This window comes from Chelmon rostratus, chromosome 3 (genome assembly GCF_017976325.1).
Source record: "Chelmon rostratus isolate fCheRos1 chromosome 3, fCheRos1.pri, whole genome shotgun sequence".
NCBI lineage: Eukaryota > Metazoa > Chordata > Actinopteri > Chaetodontiformes > Chaetodontidae > Chelmon > Chelmon rostratus.
The window spans coordinates 19,827,616-19,851,426 of record NC_055660.1 but is presented as its reverse complement, the minus strand read 5'-3'; the positions used below and the strand labels follow the sequence as shown (position 1 = coordinate 19,851,426).

The window sequence follows — 23,811 nt, the reverse complement described above, 5'->3', positions numbered from 1 at the left end:
GTCCAGCCCTGTCCCTGTATTTGTTGTGTTGTTCCCTCACTGGGCACTCTCAGACACGCTGTTGCAAACGATAAAAGATGCTTCCATTACCTTTGCGGTCAGCTCAGGGACTGAAAACCCTTTCAGAATTTCAAGAGCATGACACGCACACCCTTGTGTTTCATGCCCCTTGACATGAAGTCTGGGGACGTTTCAGAGAGTGCATACTCTTCTGCAGCAGCTCTGGTTGACCCCTGCTGCTGCCTCGTCAGAAAATGGGTGTAACATCCATTTTCTGTCACAGCACCATTTGTCAGACTCAGAAAAGTACTTTTGGAATTGAAGCAGAGGGCTTATTTTTAGGGTGTTTTTTTCTGGGAGTTTTTCCTTACCTGGTGGAGTCAGGACAGAGGGTGTAGTATTCTGTACCGACTGGAAAACTCCTTGAGACAAATGTGTGACTCCTCAACTGGGCCCTGATGATTGATTCAGATGGTAACAGAAGCTGCCTCTACTTGTCCATTGAACATTAAGATTTTTTTTGGGGTGAAAGCCTCTCGGTCAGAGTCAGTTTAAATTAATCACAAAACTAACCCTCACTGGTGTTGGGTCATGGAGACGGTTGGTTTCAGCTCCTGAGGTTTTGAGATGTGTCCCAGAGAGTTTTTTGTAAAACATGAACGTGGTCTCTGTGGCATCAGCCACGGGTTTCTGAAGAGCCACTGTAAAGCTCAGTGAGAGTGGCTACGGCTGTCGCCATCTTGGCAGTTCCTGACCTTGCCAGACGGCTAATCCAAAAGTGGGCAAAGAGGTGGAGCGTGGGTGGAGCTGAGGTGGGCTGAATGAGGCCTGTTTGCTGAATCTGCCTTGCCCATAATTATGCACAACTTTAAGCCTTAAAATCATTTAAATTAATCAGTTATATGAAAATTCACCTCTGTACAGCTGTCCTGAATGAGGGAAATTAGCTTAAGAGACCAAAGCTGTTTGTTTCTTCAGGCTGTAAACATTTTAATATGGCCGTCACCAAGGTGAGGGATTCATCCTTTCATCAGGCATCAGACACATAGCCACACATGGACAAACAGTTGTGGCAACATTGCGCAACAGAGTGCATTGCTGCTAAAGTAACAGTTATGGGCGTATCTAGTGATCCATAGGTGTTGGGGCTACTTGGAGAGTGTCTAACACTCAATCTCTGATGTCCATGTTCGACTGCAGCGCACATCTGTGGGAGGGAGAAATGACTTGTGCACATGCATAACACTGCTCATTTGCTCAGCATGTTTTACTGAACAAATTTTGCAAGACTGGGAACACAACAAAAAGTATGATGGCTGTTGTACTCTCACATTTTTCTTCTGACACTGTAGCCTTCAGAGTTTTGAAATCAATGTGGCGGAGGTGTTAACACTAAGCCAAGGCAACGAATGACTTTGCCAGTCTTGCAGCAGAACAGAGGCCCAGGACTGGATGTTATTGGGTGGAATGACGGTCAGATCAGTAAGATTCTGCAGGGATTTATCATGAAAATTGACTACGGCTGTGGGAAATGCTGTATTCCTCAAAGCCATTAGCGCAATTCAGATGAGCTCATCAGCTGATCTGCCTGACGCCACCACTGACACGCTCTCCATTTAAGATGATCTGGAGAACATTATGTTTCAGTATTGTCACACTCATATTTTCCAAAACAAACGTTTGACAGAGAAGCTGCCTTGAACAGCGCCATGACAGAAACTGTGTTTGCATATAAGTTCAACTACAATAATTAGAGTTTTCTGTGTTTCTTCTTTTCAAAGTGTTGAAACTATACACCAATCAAAGACTATTAGGTCTGTTAAGTTGAAATAACGTGGTTGGAATAGTTAATTTCAAGGTACTGTGTTTTATTCTGCCTTATCAGTTGATAGAAATGTATAGGAAATACAGAATGACTCAGCGTTCTCATATCGTAGCTGCTTGCATGGATGCCATTCAAACGTCATTAATTGGAGCAGGATGAGGAGAAACAGCTGTCGTCCTGAGAGGTGAGGTGAGCAGACGCTGCCGGTATCCCCCCTCCAACACCTCATCCCCAGCATCACATCACCTCCACCATCCCCGATGGCCACATCCACTTCGCCTTTGTCATTGCCTTAATCCTCTGTTGCTCCCAGCTGGAGAAAAAGACATTGTGACGCAATCGACGAGGCCATTTACAAGCAACTGTGGGAGTGAAAGGAGGAGAGCACTGCCAACATAACTAACTTGCATCATTTTGTAATTATGTATGCATTTAAAAACAACCACTTAACGATTATTCAGTCCTTGACTATGCGCCTCATGAGGGACATTGTGCCGTTTGTGTAGCTGCTGGCAACACATGAGTGAAGTCATTTCTAGCATCCGTTCTCTTCTTGGTAGAGAGATTATGGACAGGATGTTTATTAGATATCACAAAAACATAAATTTAGCATGCAGCAGTGCAAAGTTGGGCTTTACAGCCAGCTCCCAAATTAACCTTGATGTAAAATCCACACACATCCTCTCCTCACATTACCACTACTTGTCTACTGCACTCCAGCACTCTAATTAGTTGCTGCTGGCCAACCTCCACTCCACTCTTCACTTTAGTTGGACTGAACAGTGACAGTCACACAAGCAAACTAATTGCTGTGTGTGCGCCTGCAGGGGATGTAATATCCCTCCCAGGTGATGCTGATGCTGCCTCTTCCGGATCTAGCGGGTTCCATTTTCTGCATCTTTGTTCTTGCGCGGCTCCTCGAGACCATCCACATCCTAATTCTTTTAGGGCAGATAACAATAGCAAAAAATTGAACGTTGTGTCTGAAACGTGAACCGGTTTATGGGCTGCAGTCTCTGCCAAAAAAAGCCAGAGAAAACAGCTTCAAAGGTGCTGATAGCACTTTCCTGATGTAAATGCCTCTTTAGCCAGTGGTGGAAAGTGAGTTAGGGCTGCAACTAATGATTATTTTCTATAATTGGTATTTTTAAAAACACAAAATGACAGGGGCTCGCTTGTTGTGATTACCCTTTTAAGAATTATCGCCTGAATCTGCAGCTCCAATCGACTTTGCAGAGCTAGGCGAGCTTCAGCTCATTGGTTAGCTGTCTGGTCAACTGTTGTGACACACTCGCTCGCTCTCATAGTGTTGTTTTCGGACACAGCGGGCATCCAGTCCACTAAGCTCTGAGGACCCACAGCTCATTACGAAACAGCCTGACAGACACAGTTAACAATTAGCTGGTGAATGCAGAGCAACATTTAGCTCAGGAGTTGGTGGAGACCAAAAACTGAGCAACTATATATATATATATGTATAAAAATATACTAGACAATTCAGGCGCAGCAGAAATTTTGACAGTGGCAGGAAGGGGCTGCTGGTGTTATCTATACCACTGTTTCTCAAGCCTGGTCCTGGAGTACCACTGCCCTGCATGTTTAAGATGTATTCCTGCTCCAGCACACCTGTTTTAAATGAATGGCTCGTTATCAGGCCTCAGCAGAGCCCAGTAACGAGCTGAGCATCTGAATCAGGTGTGTTGGAGCACACCTTACATGGAGCAGCAGAGCAGTGCAGCTCTTTATTTAAATTTTGTGGGGGCTAACCCTTTAAAATTTAACTTTTAAAGGGTTAGCTACGCTCAAGCCACTGGCTCGTGCATTGCCTTGTGCCACTAATAACCGTTTGCTAGCAGGTATGTATGATGATTTGTCAATGTTGTATCCACAGCATGTTTCTCTTGATCCCAACCCCCCACAAAATATCATTTAATGCAGTTTTAATATTGTGATTATGTTCTTGATTAATCGCTTCATCTAGCAGCTGTCAGAAAAGAGTGAAAAATGGCTATTGTGTCTTCCCTCTTAAAATACAGTAGCTTGATACAAACTAAATTACAGTTTAAAACCTAAAACATATTCAGTTTGTTTCATAAATGAGAAAGAAAAGCAGCAAATTTTTATAGTCACATCAAAACTCACTAATTTTGCAAACTGCTTGTTTGTGATTTCAGGAAATATATCTAAAATAGAAAATAATAAATTATTGCCATTACTAAGATTTTATTTTTTTATGCTAAATGTATAATCCAGCTTCTAAAACATGTTGCTATGACTGAAGGCCATTGTCATAGTCATAAATAATACCTTTTTATTTATTGTATTGAAAAATAAAAACAATATACCATCATGTACAGAGGACAGTTCAGGCAGAAACTGTTGTTTTACAGTGAAAGCATACTTGTTACACCCTTATGCAAAACATGGAATACATTGCATGTGAGTTCAGTTGAAAAGCTTGGCATCGTATTTCCAAATCACTACACCCCACAGGTCAAATGTCAGGAACGATGAGCTAGTTTATTCGCTCTCTCTCTCTGTCTCTCTCTCTCTCTCACACACACAGTTCTGTCTGCATGTATCCACAAATATGCAGATTTTTTATATATATATATATAAAATGTAGAAAAATTGTATATAAAAACATCTTCAACCCATATTTCACAAAAATTGTGTTAACACTCAACAACAGTGCTCAGTTTGTCAGAGTAAACTTTGTGTATATGTGGCCACAACTGGATCGAGCCATGCAAAAAAACACGGTCCTATTATAACACGGCATTGATCTCACAAATAAACTCTTCCCGACTGCTTTTATCAGTGATTATCTGCTACTTCTGAACGGCTGACCCGTCTTTGACCAGTGTTTTATACGAGACGTAGCACTCAGGAAAATGTACTGAAAAGATGGAGATGGTTTGCTTTGGCCAGCATCTACAATGATTTGTAAAAGCATGTATGTTTCCATTCTGAATAAGGGATTATTGATGTTGAAGAAGATGAGTTTTTCCATCAAAAACAGCTCTGGACAGTACAATAAGAGTAATGATTTTCCATGCATTCAAGAGGGAGTGCTGCTCACAGTCTGAGTATGGACAACACTATAGAGTCGCCATGAATGTTTGCATATATTTAATTTGAATTAATTTAAAGTCGCAGCTGTCATTTTGTCACGGCTAGTTCAGGGGAGCTAAGCTGCTAATAGCACAAATCTCCAGTTACACTGTAGCAGCTACTCTGCAGATACAGGTGTCTGTGTCTGCAGAGTCTTTGCCCTCCCTTCTTATTTTGCATTGTTCAGCACGTATTCAAGAGGAGCCATTGTTTCCAGAAGGCAAACAACAAATCCCATTCATTCTGCCTTCAACAACTGTGTGATTATAGTAATTTCAGCCTTTTTGGGCAGAATTTGTGGATTCATTTATAAGGTTTAAAAAAGCAGCTGCACTCTAAACAAAACCACTGCTGATCCCTCTGGTTATTTCAAGGAGAAAAGAAAGTGTCTCAATTTGTGATTAACTGGGTATTGAGGCTTGAGTTTTCATTTGGAGAGAAAAATCTGTGCTAGACTTCCTCAATCTTCAACTTAAACCGCACCCAAGAAGTTTAACAGCGGTTCAGAGTCCAAACTTGCAAAACACCAATACTAAAGAATAAGACTTTCAACTATTATTGCTTAGACATATGAAACAGGCTCAGAAAATTACAGCTTACTGAAAGTCCCAGTAAAAGTGTGGTGTGTGTTCTTGAATGGGCTGTCAGCTTACTCAGTCTACTGCTACAGTAATTTAACTGCCACTTGCACAAATATTTGTCGTAATTAGCTGCAGAAATAAAAAGAAAAATCCAGAAAAATAAAACACCCTAAAAGGAAAATGGCAATAAAAGTTTAAAAATCAGGTTGCAAACATACCAGTGAGCCATTAAATAAAGCTGTGACCAATGCCTGCAACTAAATGTTTCGGCTTGGGAGATGAGGAGGAAAACAGAAACATCAGATATCTACGAAAAATAATCATCCTGCTCCGCAAAGTGGACGACCGGTACATAATGATGATATCTGTGTGAAGACAAGTTTTGGGGAAATCTCAGGCAACTTGTTAAGAAAATGTATGGCTGTTGCTAAAGGATTTTGTAAGTTAGAGGCAAAGGGAATCCAAACATTTACAGTGAAGATTTAAAATCTAGCATGCTATTTTTTCTTTGCTGGCCACTCTTTACATTGTGCCAAATTTGGACATTGAGTTTCCCTGAATTGGCTACTAAAAAATAACAGTATAACTACGCCAGTAAAGCTTTTGCAGGGAAAGGAGAGTCTATCCAAGACATTTCCTGACACACAGAAAAATATATGGTTGCACTACATGATACCAAACCCTCACCTCTGAAATTAAAAAAAAATGCAATGTGTCATAGTCTTGAAAGCAAAGTGCTCTATGGCGTCATTGTTCATAAGACACAGACGCTTGTGCCCTTGTCATAAATAATGAAATTAATGTGAATTCAATTGTTTACTGTGTAATTAAAACAATGACACAGTGGGATACAACCTGATGACCTGCATAGAGAACTGGCTTTGATTTGAATCCTTACAGGCTCCTGCCCGACGGAAAGGACATGCTTGTCTATTTTGAGATGCAACAGTGATACTGTTTGAACATCAGCATTTTGTCTAGTATCATCAATGTGATGTAGCGAGGCATGGCAGCAAGCTTTGCATGGCCTGACAGGGTTCAGCTGATGTGATAAGCACGAGAGGTCATTCCTGTCTCGAATGTGGGTTGATATATCTATGCAAAGCTCCAATCAGAGTCAAGTGAACTTCACAGAAAAGCAGATCAAAAAGATTTGATAACTGCAAAAAATTATATCTACGGCAAATCAAGTACTGATCATCCTTTGAAAGTACATTACAGGCTCTTGAGCTACAAAATCTGAATTATAAACCTTATTAGCACTTATTGAGTGCTTCTGTCCATGAAGCTGACGGCTGCAAATCTTAGAAGATGACGAAGCGAAGCTGTATATTCATACAGAGAGGAGACTATACTAGAGGTGTTGGACGTGCAACGTTGTTTACATTCTGCAAGTTCAATAACAAGCTGGATTATCAGGGTGAATATTCCATCACAATATGCTGACTGTTCAGTTACACTCAGCTATTTCTGAGGGTGGTGTAGCGCTTGTGAGGTTCATTTTACACCCACCCTGTCAGTAAAATGTTTGAGGGATGACTGATTTTTTTCTAACTGCCATGTCAGTCAGTAGTGTTACTGTATTTGCGAGTGAAACCTCAGCACTGTGAGAATATCAGCGTAGGGCCATACATGTGTAGAGCCTGAGAAGGCATCGTGGGAAATGTTTGTGCACATATAGCTTCTAGACATTGCTGCAGCAGCAACTTATGTGATCCAGCTGGCTTATTGTACAACCAGAATTCGAGTTATGAATAGGGAGGAACCCATTTCAATTTTGTGGCTGGGAATACAATTATGCATTCCTTTAGATATGTAAGGGACTTTTAGGGTAACTGCACAGTGGCCATAAGTGTAAGAGAACAACTAACCATGCAAATGTGAAGCAAGGTCATATTGGGGGAAAAGAGGGAACATGGTACAACTAAGCAAGAATAACAGATTATACTAAATGACAGTAAATATGATTGCATGTTTCAATAAATAAAGCTCACAGGATATAAACACCATCATGACTTATCATAATGCCTAAGATGTGAAAAGTGCACAGCAAGACCTCCATGATGCCGATTTCACAAAGGAACTGCCAAATTTGACTTCTGGCTAATAAGTGTGGAAGATTTAAAGTGCCTACATTAAACAAATAATAAAAAAAGTGAAATACAATATGCATTGTTATAAGCATTTCCTTTTTTGTTTGCATTTACCATGTCATAATTCAATGAAAACTTTTACTAAAAAGACAGTTTTTAGCTTACAGTGGTTTTTTTGGTAATTTTTCACTTTGAGGTGCTCTGTATTTAAGTGTTGTGCAGCAGAGAGCAGCATAGACATGTAAATATTATACACAAAGCACTCATTAGTTTCCTTGAGGAGGTGAAGGGAAGAAAGAAAGAAGAAAACGAACTGTCCATTCCGAAATGAAAAACAATCAACTGTCCAATCACAGCCTGGGGGTAGGGACCAATGGGTGGTGCTCAGTGTCACTGACAAAGCTAATGGCATCTATGACAGACAGTCTTTCAGATTATAAAAGTTTCTTGATGGGATGTTACCATTGAAAGTACATTTTGTTACATTTTTGATTAACAGTCTGCATTTTTAAGAGATAAATTGTGCTGCAAGTAGGAGAACAAACAGAGGGATCCGCTGGGCAGAATTCTTGGTAAGATTTGACGGCTAACCAGTGTTAGTTTGTGTTATCTTACAGTAAACACATAGCAAATGCATGCAAAAAAAAGGAAGTATAAGCATGTGTGCTTTATTTCATATTATTTCTTCTCTTGATGTGTTTTAATTAAGGCATTTTAAATCTTCCACAGTAAGATTGTTCATGTAAGGAATAATTAAAAGAAAAACCCCGCCCTAAAATACTGACACACCCTGCTCCTTGCTATTTCTCACTCTGATAATTGGTCAAATTTGGTCAATTTTAGGCTGCAATATTATTGCATCTGTTACAACAAAACAGAACAAAAAACAGCATTACTGAATGTCAGGTTCTGGTGAAAATTCCAGAATTTGCTCGAGTCACCACTATTTGCACACATTCAAGAATTTTTCCAACAACTACAGCTTCAATAGAACAGCAAGTGCTACATTCTGCAGTTTGAGCCAGGAGAGAAACACACAGTTTCTTGCTGTGCTAATTGCGGTTATAACCTACATATAACCCACAGCTAAATGGAACTTAATTAACTGTGTGACAGTTACACAAAACACACAAAATCATATGCAATCATAATGAAAAAAAGTGATTACACTAAAGCAGTAGAAAAAAAAGGAATGCATTCAGTTTGATTGAGCAAGGTTATATAAAAGGTATAATACATTCTCTAAAGGTGGATATTAATTAATTAATAATACACTTCACAGCAGACAAATGTATTTTCTAAATTTGTTTATGCCAAAGGGAGGTTAGTCAGGCTCAGCTATAAAGCGCTATGGTCCTAGTAGGGGTTCATTATTTAGCCAAATAATGATTAAGCAACCCAGGTCAGTGATTCTACAGTATACCAGCGAGTTAGAGTTCAGTTAGAGGTCAAGGTATTTCTAGTACAGGTTTAACTCGGAATAAACAACAACTGCAGCCTGGATCACATGGGGATAAATCAAAGCTTCATAAGAACACTGCTTTGCATTTAAAGCCATCCTGTAATTTAAATAAACACCAAACAAGGGACTGAAGATGAAGCATTGATGTTAATCTGAAACTACAGCCTCAAAGCACCAACGTCAATCAAGTGGACACATTACATTCTTACGAATGAACACAATCAGTGTGTCTTGATTATAAGCAAATAACCATAAGAATTCGAAAGTAATGAATTCCAACACACACTACAGTAATAAGACACAAATGTGGATATTATCCTTGTACGTGTGTGTGTGTGTGTGTGTGTGTGTGTGTGTGTATGTGTGTCAGCGATTTCGTGCTTCCAGTGCTAAACAGATGCACTCATTGGTCTAAACTGCATATTCGTTACTCAGGCACTTGTTTTAAGTCATAAAAAACTGAATAAAAATCAACTCTCTCTGACAGGTCACATAATTTCATTTTGCTCTTCATATCCCATCATTGAAGGACCCTTCATTTGCTCCGTGTCTCTGAACTCCCCAATTGTCTGGGAATAAAAAGGTATACCAGTGTGTACCACTCTATTGCTTTGATCTCAGCGATTGGACGTCATTCACTTTATACCAGATAAAAGGCTTTGTGTGTATGTGAGGATGTGGTAAATATCTCTGTGTCAGAAGCTGGATTCGGGCACTGTCCTTTTGCGCCCCAGTGAGGTTGTGCTGTAACGAGTCCGCTGTAGGGTGCCATAAGACGGTTTGTCTGCTGTCAGGCTGCGCGATGGTGCTGGGGTTGTAGACATCCCGTTGCGATGCAAAGATGCTGTCCTTCGCATGCTCTGCTCTGATTTGGTGGGGATGTTGGAGGAGCTCTGGGAGCGTTTGATGTCAGCCGTGGTTCGTCCCACCTTCCCGTTTGCCAGCTCATCACCCAGATGGCCTGAGCCATTAGACTTGCCTCCTTCCACCCCAGCTCCTCCTCCTGCTGCCCCATTAGACAGAGACAACCTAGAGAGGGTCCTTCTGCCTCCTTCCTCACCTCCTACTTTGCCTGAGTCGCCATCCTTGGACTTCCTTGAGTCCTTCTTCAGAAAGTTACCTTTGAAGAAGGACAGCAGTCCCTCATGGCTCTTTGGCACTTCTCCTTTCTTGGTACTGGAGTTTCCTTCATATGTACCCTGATGTTCCCTTTCACCCCTGTCCCCTTTTTGTCTTCTTAGAGTCCCATCATGGAGACTAGGAGTGCTGTAGCTGGGCTGAACACCAGCACCTGAACTCCTTTTTGTCTCAGTGTCCTGGGAAGCTTTGGAGGAGCTCTGCTTCTTGGCATCCTTCCTCCTGGTGAGGGTGTTACTGCTCGAGCTACTGCTGACATTCACAGTGTTCTCATCTCTTGTCTGGTTCCCCTTGCTGCGTCTCAGGCTGGCTGTCTTGTCTGAGGGCCTCCTCTGGCCCTCCGGGACCTGTGGAGACTCATCTACTGCCTTACCTACACAACTTATGCTGCCAACGCTGGATGATTGGACATTGGTTGCAGTCCGGCCCTCATCAGCTTCTTTTGTGCTGCGTGGTTCGCTCATCAATGTCACTATTGGATCCTTTGTGCACCGGGGCCGCCGGCCAGATTCCAAGTATTGTACCAACTCCACAGGGGCAGGATCTTGGACAGATGGAGGCACTGGGTCAGGTTTCCGTCTGTCCTTTGAACCAAAGGACCAGCGCAGGGGAAGCACTTTGCTCAAGGTGTCCTTGGTCTTGCTGGGGGCTCTCATGCTCACACTGCGTCCCTGAAGACCCCTGATAAATGGCCTGCTCTCAAAACCCCCTAACAATTAAGTAGAGAGGAAAATGTTTTATTTTTTGCATTTAAATTCAAGAGCTTTACACAGAATAAGCCACCCAACTGATTAGGGTAAATCCTTGTTGTGGGGTCCCTTACCTTTTTCCTCTCTAGAACCATTGTCAAGGAAGACTGGAGACTCAGGTGAGTCAGGTATGGATGATGGGCAGGTGGTGGAGGATCGAGAGACCAGGCTGCCTCTCTTACTGTCCCCTGTCAGCCGGATTAGCCAGTGGTCTGACATCGATGAACTTGTGGATCCTGTGAGGCACACAGAGGGAAGAGAGGGATCAGAAGAAGAATACAAACCATAAAAGACGACTTCACCAATTTAGCATTGCACGCCTATAACATTGCTGGACTCACGATGGAAAGTTCATTCACATAACTTTGAGCCTTAACATAATTTAAATGGCTAAGTTCTATAAAAACACCCCTGTGCAGTGAACAGGGAAATTAGCTAAAGAGACAAAGCCATTTTGTTTACCAGGCTATGCATATTTTTTACTGTGAAGCACTTGAGTGAACACACTGGGGGACCTGCAGCATTATTGTGTTACAATGACAACCAATCAGAGCGTGCCGGTATCTCCTATACTGAGCCCATCTAGAGTTTGCTGTTTTTCATCATGTGAACAGCTGGAAGTAGAGAGGTAGATATGGCTCCTCGCTTGCTGTTCTGAGCAGGATTAACTGACTTGCAGAGATTAAGAAGGAGCCTGTACCAGTGTTGTGAGCGAACACGCTTTGCCCTGTGGCACTAAATGTGAAAAAACAATCCTTTTGTTTTCGGTGTTCATGCCTCCCGGCCTCCTTATCCGCTGTGGGCCGGCCATCATTGAGATGTTCCGAACCCCTAAATGTATCATCTCCGTCGATCTCCTGCATACGGACAGGGAGGAGGAGGTTACAGAGGGGAGGAAATTTAGAAAAGAGCTTTTTAGCTCTTTGACCAGCAGACAGTGTGTCAAGCAGAAACTCTAATTTGCATAATGCTACCATTTTTCCTTTAATAAACGGTTATCATGTTATTTGGACACTGCATTTTTAGAGTTGTAAACAGCAACAGCCCTATTGGAAACTTGACTGATTGATTAAGGTCTAATACATATAATTTTAGAAAGCAAGTCACGCTACACTACACTCAGCTACAAATTCATCTTATTCAACTAAACCTAAAGCAGTTTATTGTGCATGCAAGGATGTGGTCTACAGCACTCTGTGTCAAACAGCTCACTTTTACAGAGACAACATGCATTATATTTTAGATCTTAATGTTCTGTTCTGCTATGTAGGAAATACAGCATTCAATGGGCCTGTGCACATTATTCAAAGCACCAAAAATGAAGTACTTTAAGCTACATAAGGTATACATAACTAAACAAACTTTGATCAAAGTTGAAAAAATTAAATCTCAGTTATAATTAAATACAAATTTTACACCCAAAAGCTCAGCTAATCTGCTTCATCAGGACAGTGGTGGGGTGTAGTTTAATGAGATTTGACAACTGTCATCACAGTTTAATTGAAATGTTACTAAATCCTGGTTGACAATATGTGACGCCACCTTTTTCCAACTGAGCCCCTTCCATCTCAAACCAGAGAGAAAAAAGGAAACCAGAGGAAAACAAACACAAACAGATTTCTAATGTGAAATGACCACGACTGTTCGAGTTGTGTTCATGTAGGAGCCTATTGCTCATATTAAGTAGATGATGGAGAAAGCGGTTGTTGAGGCCTTGAGGGTCATGTAAACTGAACAATTGGGGGAAAAGTGAGGGACAAATCCACCGACAGATGATGAAAATATGTTTTAAGAGTATCTGACGTTGTGGAAAAATGATGCCACATGATGCTGGGAAGTAAAGTCTTATTTGCCTCCTTCTTCCTCTACATCCTTGGATGCATGTCTATGCTGTATGTGGATAGGAAAAGCTGCGAGGAGAGATCCAATAAGACACAAATAACAAGCGAGGAAAACATTTGTTTCCCAAGCGTTCCTGCCTTTTCCTGAGGAAATAAGTGTCAAACTCGTCTCAACCACCACTCTGATCTGCTTCAGCCTGTCAGGTGGACTCGTTTCACTTTAAGAGGAATCACTTTGTTGTTCACATGGATACAGCAAACGTGAGGACGTGAGGCATGTTTGTTTTTGGGCCTGATTGAGGCTCAGTGCACTTTGCATTTTGCCTTTACTCTTTTACACCCAGAGGCTTGGTATTCATTGATTTTACACGGCTGCAGTAAGATGAAATGGAAACAGATGGCTAAAACAAATAGAACAGTAAATTATCATGACAGAAGACGAAACATGCATTCTCTCTCTCTTTATCTGCACTGGATGTATTGCTTGTAGTTCATAACAAGGCACAACCTGGCCAGTCGAACTGAGCAGCAATCAAACATGTGACAGTTGGCTTCCCATAGCGGTGCCAAAGTACTTACTTAAAAATTTCTTATTTTTTCTGTTCTTTCCCTGATGGAAATGTTTGTTGAAAGAGCAGCTTTAAATCTGGCTGTTCAAGATCTTTAAGAAAAATAATAATGTTACATGTTTGCTGACCTTTACTAATGTACTGACTTTGATATTCACTGAGAACTAATGGACCACTCGTCAAGGTCCGCCCTCCCTCCACCACGTACACACACACACACGCACGCACGCACGCGCGCGCACACGCAAACACACGCACACACACACACACACACACACACACACACACACACACACACACACACACACACACACACACACACTATTTCCTCTGCAGCAGCGAACACGCAGTCTTCCAACACTATTAGGCTGCAGCCCGAGCTTATATGGACACTTCACTACTGACTATTATAACTCACTGCCTACTGACTACAGAGCGAAAAATTCTGTTCAGCATACAGTAACAGACTGGTTCCAGCCCCCTATGCTACCTTGCACACAATGGATGGGTTTTTTTAACATTTCCTCTCAAGTTTATCTTTGATGCTGACAAAGTCAATAGCAGCATTTTTTTTCTTTCTTTTTTGCACAGATGACTTTGTTGCATCAGCATTGTGTGTGAGGCTGCATTAGCAGATTGTACAGCTGTCTTTGTGATTGTCAAGGTAAAACTAATGGGGGCTCTTTAAGTGTGAATCCAGCAGATGTCGAACAGCATTTAATGGTATCACACAATTTCATTGTCTAGTGGCTCTGAGCTGTCCCCACTTTGTCTGGAGGTTGACATTGCTGGGTCATGATTAATGTCTGCCACGGGAGTGTTATTGGTTCATTGTTTTGTCCTGTTTAAGTGCTTCTGTTTTAATTACGCCTTTTGTCTGTGAATCCAAAGATCTTTGTTCCCAATGACAAAACATGTGGGGGCAGAAAGAAATGAGCTCTAACCTGCCCTGTAAAGCAGGCATTTATAGCAGCTGCTCATGTAAGAACAGTAAGTGTTGGTGAACAGTACGTGTATATGAAAATCAGAGACACAATGATCCAAGAGCTGTAATCTGGTCTACAAGCAGAAAATTGATGTAATAATCCCCCCAGAGTCTCAATTTAGCTCTCATAGTGGTCTTAGCTGTGTGGTGACAAGTTGTGTTTTCAATATTTGTAAATATTTTATCACCTGAGAATATTATTTTAAGTGATTTAAGATGTGTGTTATATTTTAGGTATGCATTCTGAGAGTGACTGTACAGCAAGGAGTCCTCGTTTTTCTGCCTCTTACATGGCGGTCTTGAAACAAGGTAATTGTCGTCCAGTCTTTGTTTGTATCAACATGTTGATGCCAGTATCATAGCAACTGAGAATCAGGAAGGCAGGAATTCAAGTGATGGCACTAAAAATGAGGCTTTATGAAGTATATCCTGGTGTGGTTAACAATGGATTTCCTCATGTTCACTCCTCCCCGACATGTCCTGTGCTGTCTCTATATTCTACAAAAGATGAGCAAGCAAATTTTTGTGTGTTTCGCTTACATTGCTGTACACACATACAACAACTAGGAGGGGTCTCGGTGCATGCTACCATGAAAGTGGAAAAAGAAAAAAACTAGACAGATGGTTGTTTCTGGTGCAGCCTTTTAGTCTGAGTAATGAAATATAAATAGAGTTAATTAAATGAAAAAGTCATAATTACATGAGAACTGGAAAAAGGTCATGCACACACCTGTGTGCATGCATAATGTTCCTGCAGTGTTATTTAAGGGCCCATTTAGAGGAATCAATAACTTAATGGTTAACCAATATAATGAGCCTATTGCGCTCTACAATACAGCATGTGTTCCTTCCATTTATGCATAAGTCCTGTGCAGACACAACATTTATATTCTTACAGTATTCCAATGCTGAACAGTACAACAAGTATGCATTTACAGTGCATATGTTTTACACTGATATAACATTTACGCACAAAGTCAACATATCAAATGTCCGATTGAGAAAATTCATTGTTTTTGAAAGTTATATACTCATTTAGGATTTGATGCCAGCAACACATTTCAAAAAAGTTCTTTACATTTTACACATCGTGTTTGTTAGTCATTAGATAACATACCTCTGACTGAGCAGCTGGCTGACCATGGAGGAATGGTGTTGCGTCTCTGGTAGAAAAGGATGTAGGCTCCTCTGGTACATACTTCTTCCTCTGGCACGAGGTCAACGCTGCTGTCATCGTAGCTATACCACTGCCCGTCCACTGAGTTCCGACAGTAAGCTGGATTAGAAAATGACAGCAAGGATGAACAATGGACCCCTGAACATATGGAAGTGCTCACATCAAGTCTTGCAAAACTTGACATAGGACCTCCATGCATAGCTTTTAATATGCTGTCAATTGTTTTTCATTGTATTTTTGGCTGATACTACTGTTCCTTGAACTACTTAAATTTGAAGTTTATGCGAGGCTGAGCAAACGGCAGAGCTCATTAAACAATTGTGTCCCCATTGTGTTGTCTAAAAACTGATAATCCTCCACAGGCTGGCAGTCTTCACAGCTGCTTGGGCAATGTTAGCAATTACTGGAAATACATCACACAAGGAAGGACTTCCTTGACCACTTGCAATTACTGCCTGCATGTGTACTGGAAGATACCAGAGTTTACTGAGCCACCATCAGCAGGCCGTTACAGACTCAAATTGTGGAGAAATATGCTGTATCCAACACTTTCAACTTTTTAAGCCTTTTATACAAGCTTAAAATCTTACATATTCTCTCCTCCAGCTCACTCCTGGGAGCACGTCAGGTGGTGGGACAGAACACTGTTCAGATAAAAGAATGGAAAAATAATGTGTCGCTGCCAGGCTTTTTTCACTCCGACAGGAAGTGAAAAAAGGACAGGGTACTGAGACTGAAGGGAGAAAAAGAGGATTTCATGCATTCTTCTACCTTGTCAAAACCTGACGCTCGTGTTACCCACAATGCAACTCAACCCTCGACTGTTTGGTGGAAGATTCTGGCGTGCTATGCTAAAAACAGCTAATGCAGCCTCAATTTGCTAGCTGAGGTGAGAAGCAGGCTGCAGAGGCCTGGTAAGCTCACTTCTTTGTAGCTCCACACCCCCAGATTTTTTCACTTTCAAACTTGTGGGCTTCAGCCCCGACCGATGCTGACTCAAGTGATGTCATCTGAGGCAATGTAACACTTTTCTACACAGCAAAATGCATTTGCTTATAAAGACCACGACATGTTATTTTTGGAATGTGCTTTTCAGATCATTTAATAAGATGGGTCGAAATATCTATATCCATAAGCTTTAACAATAATCAATCAAATCTATTGGCACAAAGAGTCAAATGGTGGGTCTTCATTGAAACATCGACCCAAGCCCTCTGCGAGAACGACTATCATCCTGCAGCCCTCACCACCACCATCATGACGTGCTTTGAGAGCACAGTCAAATCCTTCATCCTTCAAATAGATCTGCAGACAACACCCTAACCCTCCACACTGCCCCCTCCCACCTGGACCAAAAGGAACTTCACCAGAATGCTGTTCATAGGCTGCAGTTCAGCATTGAATACCACTGTGACCTCCAAGCTCGTCATCCAGCTCAGAGATGCAGGGCTCAACACCTCCCTGCGTGACTGGATCCTGATCTTCCTGACTTCCCGGGCTATAAGGATCGACAGCACCACAACCTTCATCCTGACTCTCTACACCAGCGCCCCTCAGGGCTGCGTGCTCAGATGCATGCCTGCGTGAAAACCCACGCCTTCAACTTCATCATCAATTTTTCTGACAACTCGACCCTCATCAGCCTGATCCTGATGATCCTGATGATGAGACGCCATACTGAGAGGTCAGAGTCTGACATCTTGATGCCAGGTCCACAACTTCCATCTCCATGTCAACAAAAGAGTGGACTGCAGGAAGTGACAGAGAGGAGGACCCCTGTCTGCATCCTGTTCTCACCTGTCCAGAACTGGTTCTCATTAAGCATATTTACATTTACTACATTACTACACAACCTGTCTACACTACAGTCTATTTATTTTACCACTACTGCACACAGTTAACCACAGTATCATATTTTATATTGTATTTTATTCTATTTGATCAATTTTTTTCTATATTTTAACAGCTGCACCATTTCATGTCTAAGGTTCTCATTTTTACTTGCAAGATCTTCTTTTTACACATATTGTGTGAGCATTGTCGAAGGAAGCCTGCAAACAAGAATAGAGCTTCTCTATGCTTGTTGTGCATGGGCCAGAAAATAACTTGAAACCACAGCTCATAAAGAATGAGAAATCGAAACTTTCTCTGGAACCCAAACATTGACTGTTTTGCTGACTGGGGTGTGTTGATTTGTTAAGGAGACAAGCAATTAAGTGTAGAAGAAACTGGAATCCTACTTGCCTGGATGTGCTGAAAGGAGCTGATAGTGAAGTGCAGTGTACTGATGTGTTGTACAACATTAACAGCAACAACAAATCAACTAATTATAGACTGGAGATGAACTTATCCACAGAAATAATGTTTCATCTGAATATATTTGGGGATGCGTGATAAAATGCTGGTCTGATCAACACTCAAACATATAGTCAACGGTATAATGTAGTCATTTTGTATTCAGTGGTATGAAATGAAGTTTAAAAAAAAGGTTATATTTGTAAGGGTGTATTCACCAAATGTTGGTATTTTTAACTGATGTATGACTCAGCTGATTATCAAAACCTTTAAAGTTACCTGGCTGTCAACCACTCAGCTAATAGCAAAGTGTTTGAGCCCTTAACTGAGTTAAACTGTACTAAACAATCTATTATGCCACCCAGCTCCTTACCAGTATAATGCCCTCCATGCATTCCACCATGATGGTTACACACGGCGTAGAGGTCATACAGATAGTCGTGGGGGAGGATTAAGTCTGCAGGTTGGTGGTGTTTGCCTGAGGGCTGCTTCCAGGAAGGTGTCCAGGCCGCTAAGTTCAGGTTCTTCATGCTCTGGCTCCTCTTTACTACGTGGGGGGCCATGTCCAAACCAGTCAGGGGGAAACGCACCAGTGTTGACAGCTTGTTCCTCCGCTCACCTACCTGTTCCAACATGTTATATATGTATATACATATATTTATATACATATACATACAGTACACATATATGCAAGCATGAAAAATAACACACATTTTATTGTGCGCTATTTTTATAAAAAGCTATGGAGTGGATCTAACAGATCCACTCCAATGAATCCAAATCCATTAAAACCTGGACTGGATGCACTATGCTTAGTCCTCTTTAGGAAGGTGAAGGTGAGAGAAGGCAGTGGTGGAGGGAGGGATGAAGTGCAAGATCACAGCCATCTCATCCCATCATCATTATCCATCTTGCGTAACCCCTTTCACCCTCTCTACAAAGAGCTGTGTCAGATGGGCAGCTCATTTTGCCACCGGATGATCTCACCAAGGTGTAAAGAAGTATGCTTCATGCACTCAGTGTCCACTGCTGTTGGCTGGGGTTTGATCCACGGGGGCCTGACTTGGCTCAGGGCTCAACATAGTGCCGCCTGCTTGTGAGACCACGATTAATGAGGGTAGAGGGGTGTCAATCAAGCACTGGACAAAGGTGGAGACATAGCTGGACTTTACCCTGGCTTCAAAATATTTTATGTTTTATATTTTATTATATTATTATGCATACTCTCATGTCTCTGGGGTACAACTAGCCAGACGTTTGGAGACGGTGCCAGCTATGAAATAAAACATCTTGATTAAAGCTGGACTGGTTTTCTGGACTTGGTGAGCAGTGCCAGTAGGCAGGGACATGCTCTGATATTCTGACGGGCAGTGATTATATGTGATAATATGCTATTTTTAAAAAAAAATAAGAGAATATTCTATAAGACAGTGTGTGTAATGTAGGCTACAATACATTTTAACAGAACATGACATGCCCTTGTTGTATTTGTGACCCTGGGTCAAGTACTTCCAATTATGCAATTCAACAGAGTCTTTCATTAGATGCTCCCTGCCTCCTAAATGTCCACCTCCTTCGACCTCCACTGGCCCTGACTATGTTATCAGCGTTATTTTAGAGAATATATATATATAAAATCTAGAAACTATAATAAAGGCTAGAGACCTCTGGAACATTAACTGGTTGGGGTTGGCAGTCACAGCATGTCAGAGAGGATGCTTTGTTCAGTTGACTGTTTTAAAGTGGTAGAGCAGACATGCACGTGTTCGTGTGTGTGTGTGTGTGTGGTCTGTGAGTTTACATCACAACAGCCAATTAACACACTGCAAAGTAAACAGACAATTTTAGTGCTTACAATAATCATTTACCTACTTAACATTTCCCACTTAGTTATCAAGAAAAATAAGGCTCAATGTCTCCTCATCATACCGTAAAGCTACACTTCAGCTACGTGCAAAATATTTACATCGCTCATTAATTGATTAGAGAACTAATGAAGGCTGAAATGGTCAGACACACACACCTGATATAGCTGCTGAGTAATTCACCCACCTTATGATAGAAGTCAGCTTGCATAATGTTCATTCACACGAAAGAATGAAATGTATAATGAGATGTGCAGAACCAGTCACTGAGAGGAATGAATGCCGACATGACCCAGAACTCGTCTCAATGATGATTAACAGCAGCAGCGACACCAAAATAATTCCAGTAATGTTATTATATGCAGAGAGGCACTTGAGTCAAACAGGCACAGGGCAGCAGCTTGAGTCACTGCAGCAACTATGCATGGATGTTCCTGGTGTCAGGCATGTGTGGCGATACTAATGAGTCCACGGTGAATGCTGCTGTGTGTCCCATAGGCTGGCCCAAATGCGACTGTGTATATCAGATGGAGGGCTCTGTCAGTTGTTGGTGCTTATGAATTGCAAAGCAGGTTAAAGTACTGGCCTTTTTCACAGCAGACATGTTGACTTGTAGTACGAGGAGCACAGGTGTTACTAAAAACGTTAACAATGCAGCTGTTCTAGTCAAGTGTCCCAGTGAAGCAGTTAAAGCAGCTTTGAGACCCCGAGTTTGATATGTCTGCGCGTCGTCAATTGACCACATTGTGTATTTTCTAAAATCTGGGATCAGTGAATAAAAAAAAATTGAGGTCACAGTTGGTAGCTTGGCTATTTGAAAATGCTGGGTTTGTGCAGGAGAATCATCAGTCTCGAGCAAGTGGCGATTCTAGCGATGACTCCCTCTGACCAGTCAGTGGCCTGCAGTGATTTCATGTCACCTCTTAGTATTGGCTAAAGTCACTAAAGTCATGATGATTCATCCTCTGCGAACCATGAACTTGTCTACAAGTGTGACAGTGACAGTCCAACCAGAAGATGTTGAGATATTTCACAGGAAGTTTAAATTTGACCTGCAGGTGGCAGTAGAGGGAAAGTCAGGGGATCTTCATAGTCATTAGGAGATGTTTGGGTCCATGAATGTCTGTGCAACATTTCATGGCAATCCACTAGTTCTCCAGACATTTTACGTGGTAAAACCAACACACAGACGCTGCAATCCCTAAGGCCAGGTAGCAGCGTGGCTAAAAACTGATGCCATGACACACATCACATTGAAGGTTCTGATAAGAATGGCCCACCTATGGAGAGTCTGATGGAGACTCATATATTTCACCAGGGGTGGGGAAACCATGACCTGGTGTATACAGCAACCTGAACATGGGAGTCATGGCATCTGTGGAGGAGGCAGCACAGTGAGGTGCATTTTAAGCACGTCTGTCTTGGGTGGGAAGCAGCAGTGTGTGACATGCTGCAGATAAATACTAATTAGCATTGGTGTTTATTTCTCTTCCTGCAGTGTGACAGTATCTCTCTCTCCCCTAAGTTGTCCACCAGAAAAAAGGAAAGGGTTTGTGGTAAGGAAGCAGCCCGGCGACCCTCTCATTTATCTCATTTCTGTTGAGCTGCCTTTATTTTGTTTGCCCTACAAACAGAATGCATAAAACCCTACTTAGTGTGTATGTGTGCTTCCACTGCTTTAGACAGAGGCAAACTTGTTACCGATGGAGACAGAAGATATCGAGGGATTGACTTTTGACTTCGTCTTATCTCCCTGGCTGATGTCAATGAGTTTGCAAAAAAGCCTGCAGAGGAATGATGCTGGAGGCGGATGAGATTCATATGGTAAAGCTGGATGCTGAGGCGTCTTCAATAATGCATTGAGGTCAGGGGTGTCGGTTCTTAGCACTGAAAAAAAATGGAGCAAGGGCAGTAGAAAGAGGACTGACTGTCGAAACTGAGATTCAGGAGGAGTACATTTACTGATTTTATTTGTTAGTCGCAACTGACATAATCAGGCAACAATCCACCCTGCAATATCCATGTTACCTTTCTGTCTTTGATGCATTCTTGCTCTGCACTTACCTCACCCCTCACTTACATCCTCTCAAAATGCCATGGCCTGATTGAACTGAATATCTGATGCAACAAGTAAGATGAGAGTGAGATGAGATCTGTTTCAATTTGGTTAGCTAATGAATTGATTCCGTTGTTGATCATCATCATCATCGGATTCCATAAAGGAAAAGCACAACACAACACATTTATACAGAAAGCATGGAGGAAATTTCACCTTTCTTAAAGCTGCATTAATTGATTTTTTTTAACACGATATTGACATTTTTAGCATTCATTTGAAATTGTGTTGGGCCACCTGATGAATCTTCACTCTTCTTTTAGCTCTGTTGTGGTCTCCACCAACTCCTCAGAGACATATTTGGCTCATTAGCTGCTAAATGTTCAGCTGAAAGATGCTAAAACACTGCAGAGCTGAGGGCAGAGTCAGGTGATGATCCTCTTTGGGTTCGTCACTACAAATAAACCATTTCACATTAAACAAAAAAATATGAATTAATGCAGCTTTAAGAGATGAATAATCCAGTGCACCAGAGGCCACTTTGCAGCTCAGCTACCTGTCGGAAGCGCTTCAGATGGAGGATCAGTATGTCAGGGAGAGTCCACAGGCTCATCTTCACCATACCCTGCTGAAGCTGCTTGCAGTGGGGACACTTCCAGGCATCGTCTGGGGCAAGCTGGAGTCAGTCAGTGAATGAATTCATTGGTTATACAAATCAAATAAAACATTATATTAAATGTAAGAGGTTTATTCATATTTGTGCTCATTTCGTCACGTCATGTGTGACCTGTTTGTTTCCGATGAATCGTCCTAACATGGATGCAGGTGTAATCAAGCAGTTTTTATTAACTCTGATCAAAAGCCTCTGAGATGCATTCATTTATATTTCCCCATAATCATGGCAAATTTAACATTTTTAATATTCTAGTACCTAAGCCTGAATGTTTTAAAAACCTAAAGCTTTCCTTTTATGTTTTTAGAATGCCCAGTGGTGGGTGATTTCACAAAAAAGAATTCTCTAAAAATGAAATCATGATTACAGTCCTTTGCTTATAACAAAGCCCTACCTATATCAATTATCCCTTAACCCTAGTCTCATCATGGCAAAACCTTGAATGTCCAGCAGTTACTGTTGCTATGGTTACAGACAGGCCTCAATGTCTCCCTTCCAAAACTCAATGCCTCTATCCCAAAAGTACCGTGTAAAATGTTGCAATTCTGTTTCATAACATGAGATCATCATTCTCAAAAAAACAAAACGTAACTATCGCAGGATGAAAAACAGGCTCTAGGCTTTACAGTGCTGCCCTAAGTGTTGCTTCGATGTGCTGCGACTTTCAGTGGCCAGTGGAATTGCTTCCTGCAACTCCACCACAGTAACCACTGGCATTCATGCTTGTTCTTCTGATGAGAGAAGTGATGTGAAGATGAAAAAAGGGTTGAACACAGACATCTGCTGCAATGAGCAGATGAGCTACATGGGTATGTGTGTGGAGGAGAGAAAGAGAGATGGTGCAATCCATTTCCCTTGTCTCCATGCCTCCTCATCACGGGAAGAAGAAGTAGTAATCAGGGGAACTTTTATTTTGTGAAAGAGATTACAGTCAAATGTCATTTGAAGTTCAATACTCCCTGATGATGCCTGCATAGCTGGATCACATCTTGTTGGTGGTAATGCAGCATCTTATTGCTTTGAAGTTTGTATTTGTACAGATAACGTCGTGCACTGTCAATACAAGCAGGGATACATTAAACTGTCTGTGCTTCTGAATATGAACATGCCAGCCTCTACATATTGCCTCTTAAAATGAACATGGCAAGCATTCATACATGCACAACAAACCTGTTTTTACTAGTGATCTTCCATTATAGCTAAGCTAGTGTTTCTGATGGCAATTAAACAAAGATGTGTTTCTCCAGCCACCAGCCACTGATGAACCTGAAGCTGTTGTTGTTGTAGTTCTAGTTCTCTTTGATGGAATTTACGTATTCAATGTATTTTCTGGCAAAATGCAAGTTACTGTACTCACTATATTGTTGTGCATAATAATTCAAGTGAATA

At 41.6% G+C, this 23,811-nt stretch overlaps 1 protein-coding gene across 1 annotated transcript in view; it reads right to left on the bottom strand.

Moving 5' to 3' along the window:
• Nucleotides 1–4,113: 4,113 nt before the first annotated feature.
• The window catches only part of usp43a (ubiquitin specific peptidase 43a), a 116,929-nt gene continuing 97,231 nt past the window's right edge, over nt 4,114–23,811 (bottom strand). Inside the window, exons 12-16 of the mRNA XM_041933102.1 lie at nt 22,306–22,425; nt 18,202–18,451; nt 15,474–15,632; nt 11,036–11,197; nt 4,114–10,921 (exon numbers count right to left, since the gene is read on the bottom strand). Coding sequence (XP_041789036.1) covers nt 9,771–10,921; nt 11,036–11,197; nt 15,474–15,632; nt 18,202–18,451; nt 22,306–22,425 — 1,842 coding nt within the window. The 3' untranslated portion in view covers nt 4,114–9,770. The remainder of the gene's footprint in view (nt 10,922–11,035; nt 11,198–15,473; nt 15,633–18,201; nt 18,452–22,305; nt 22,426–23,811) is intronic.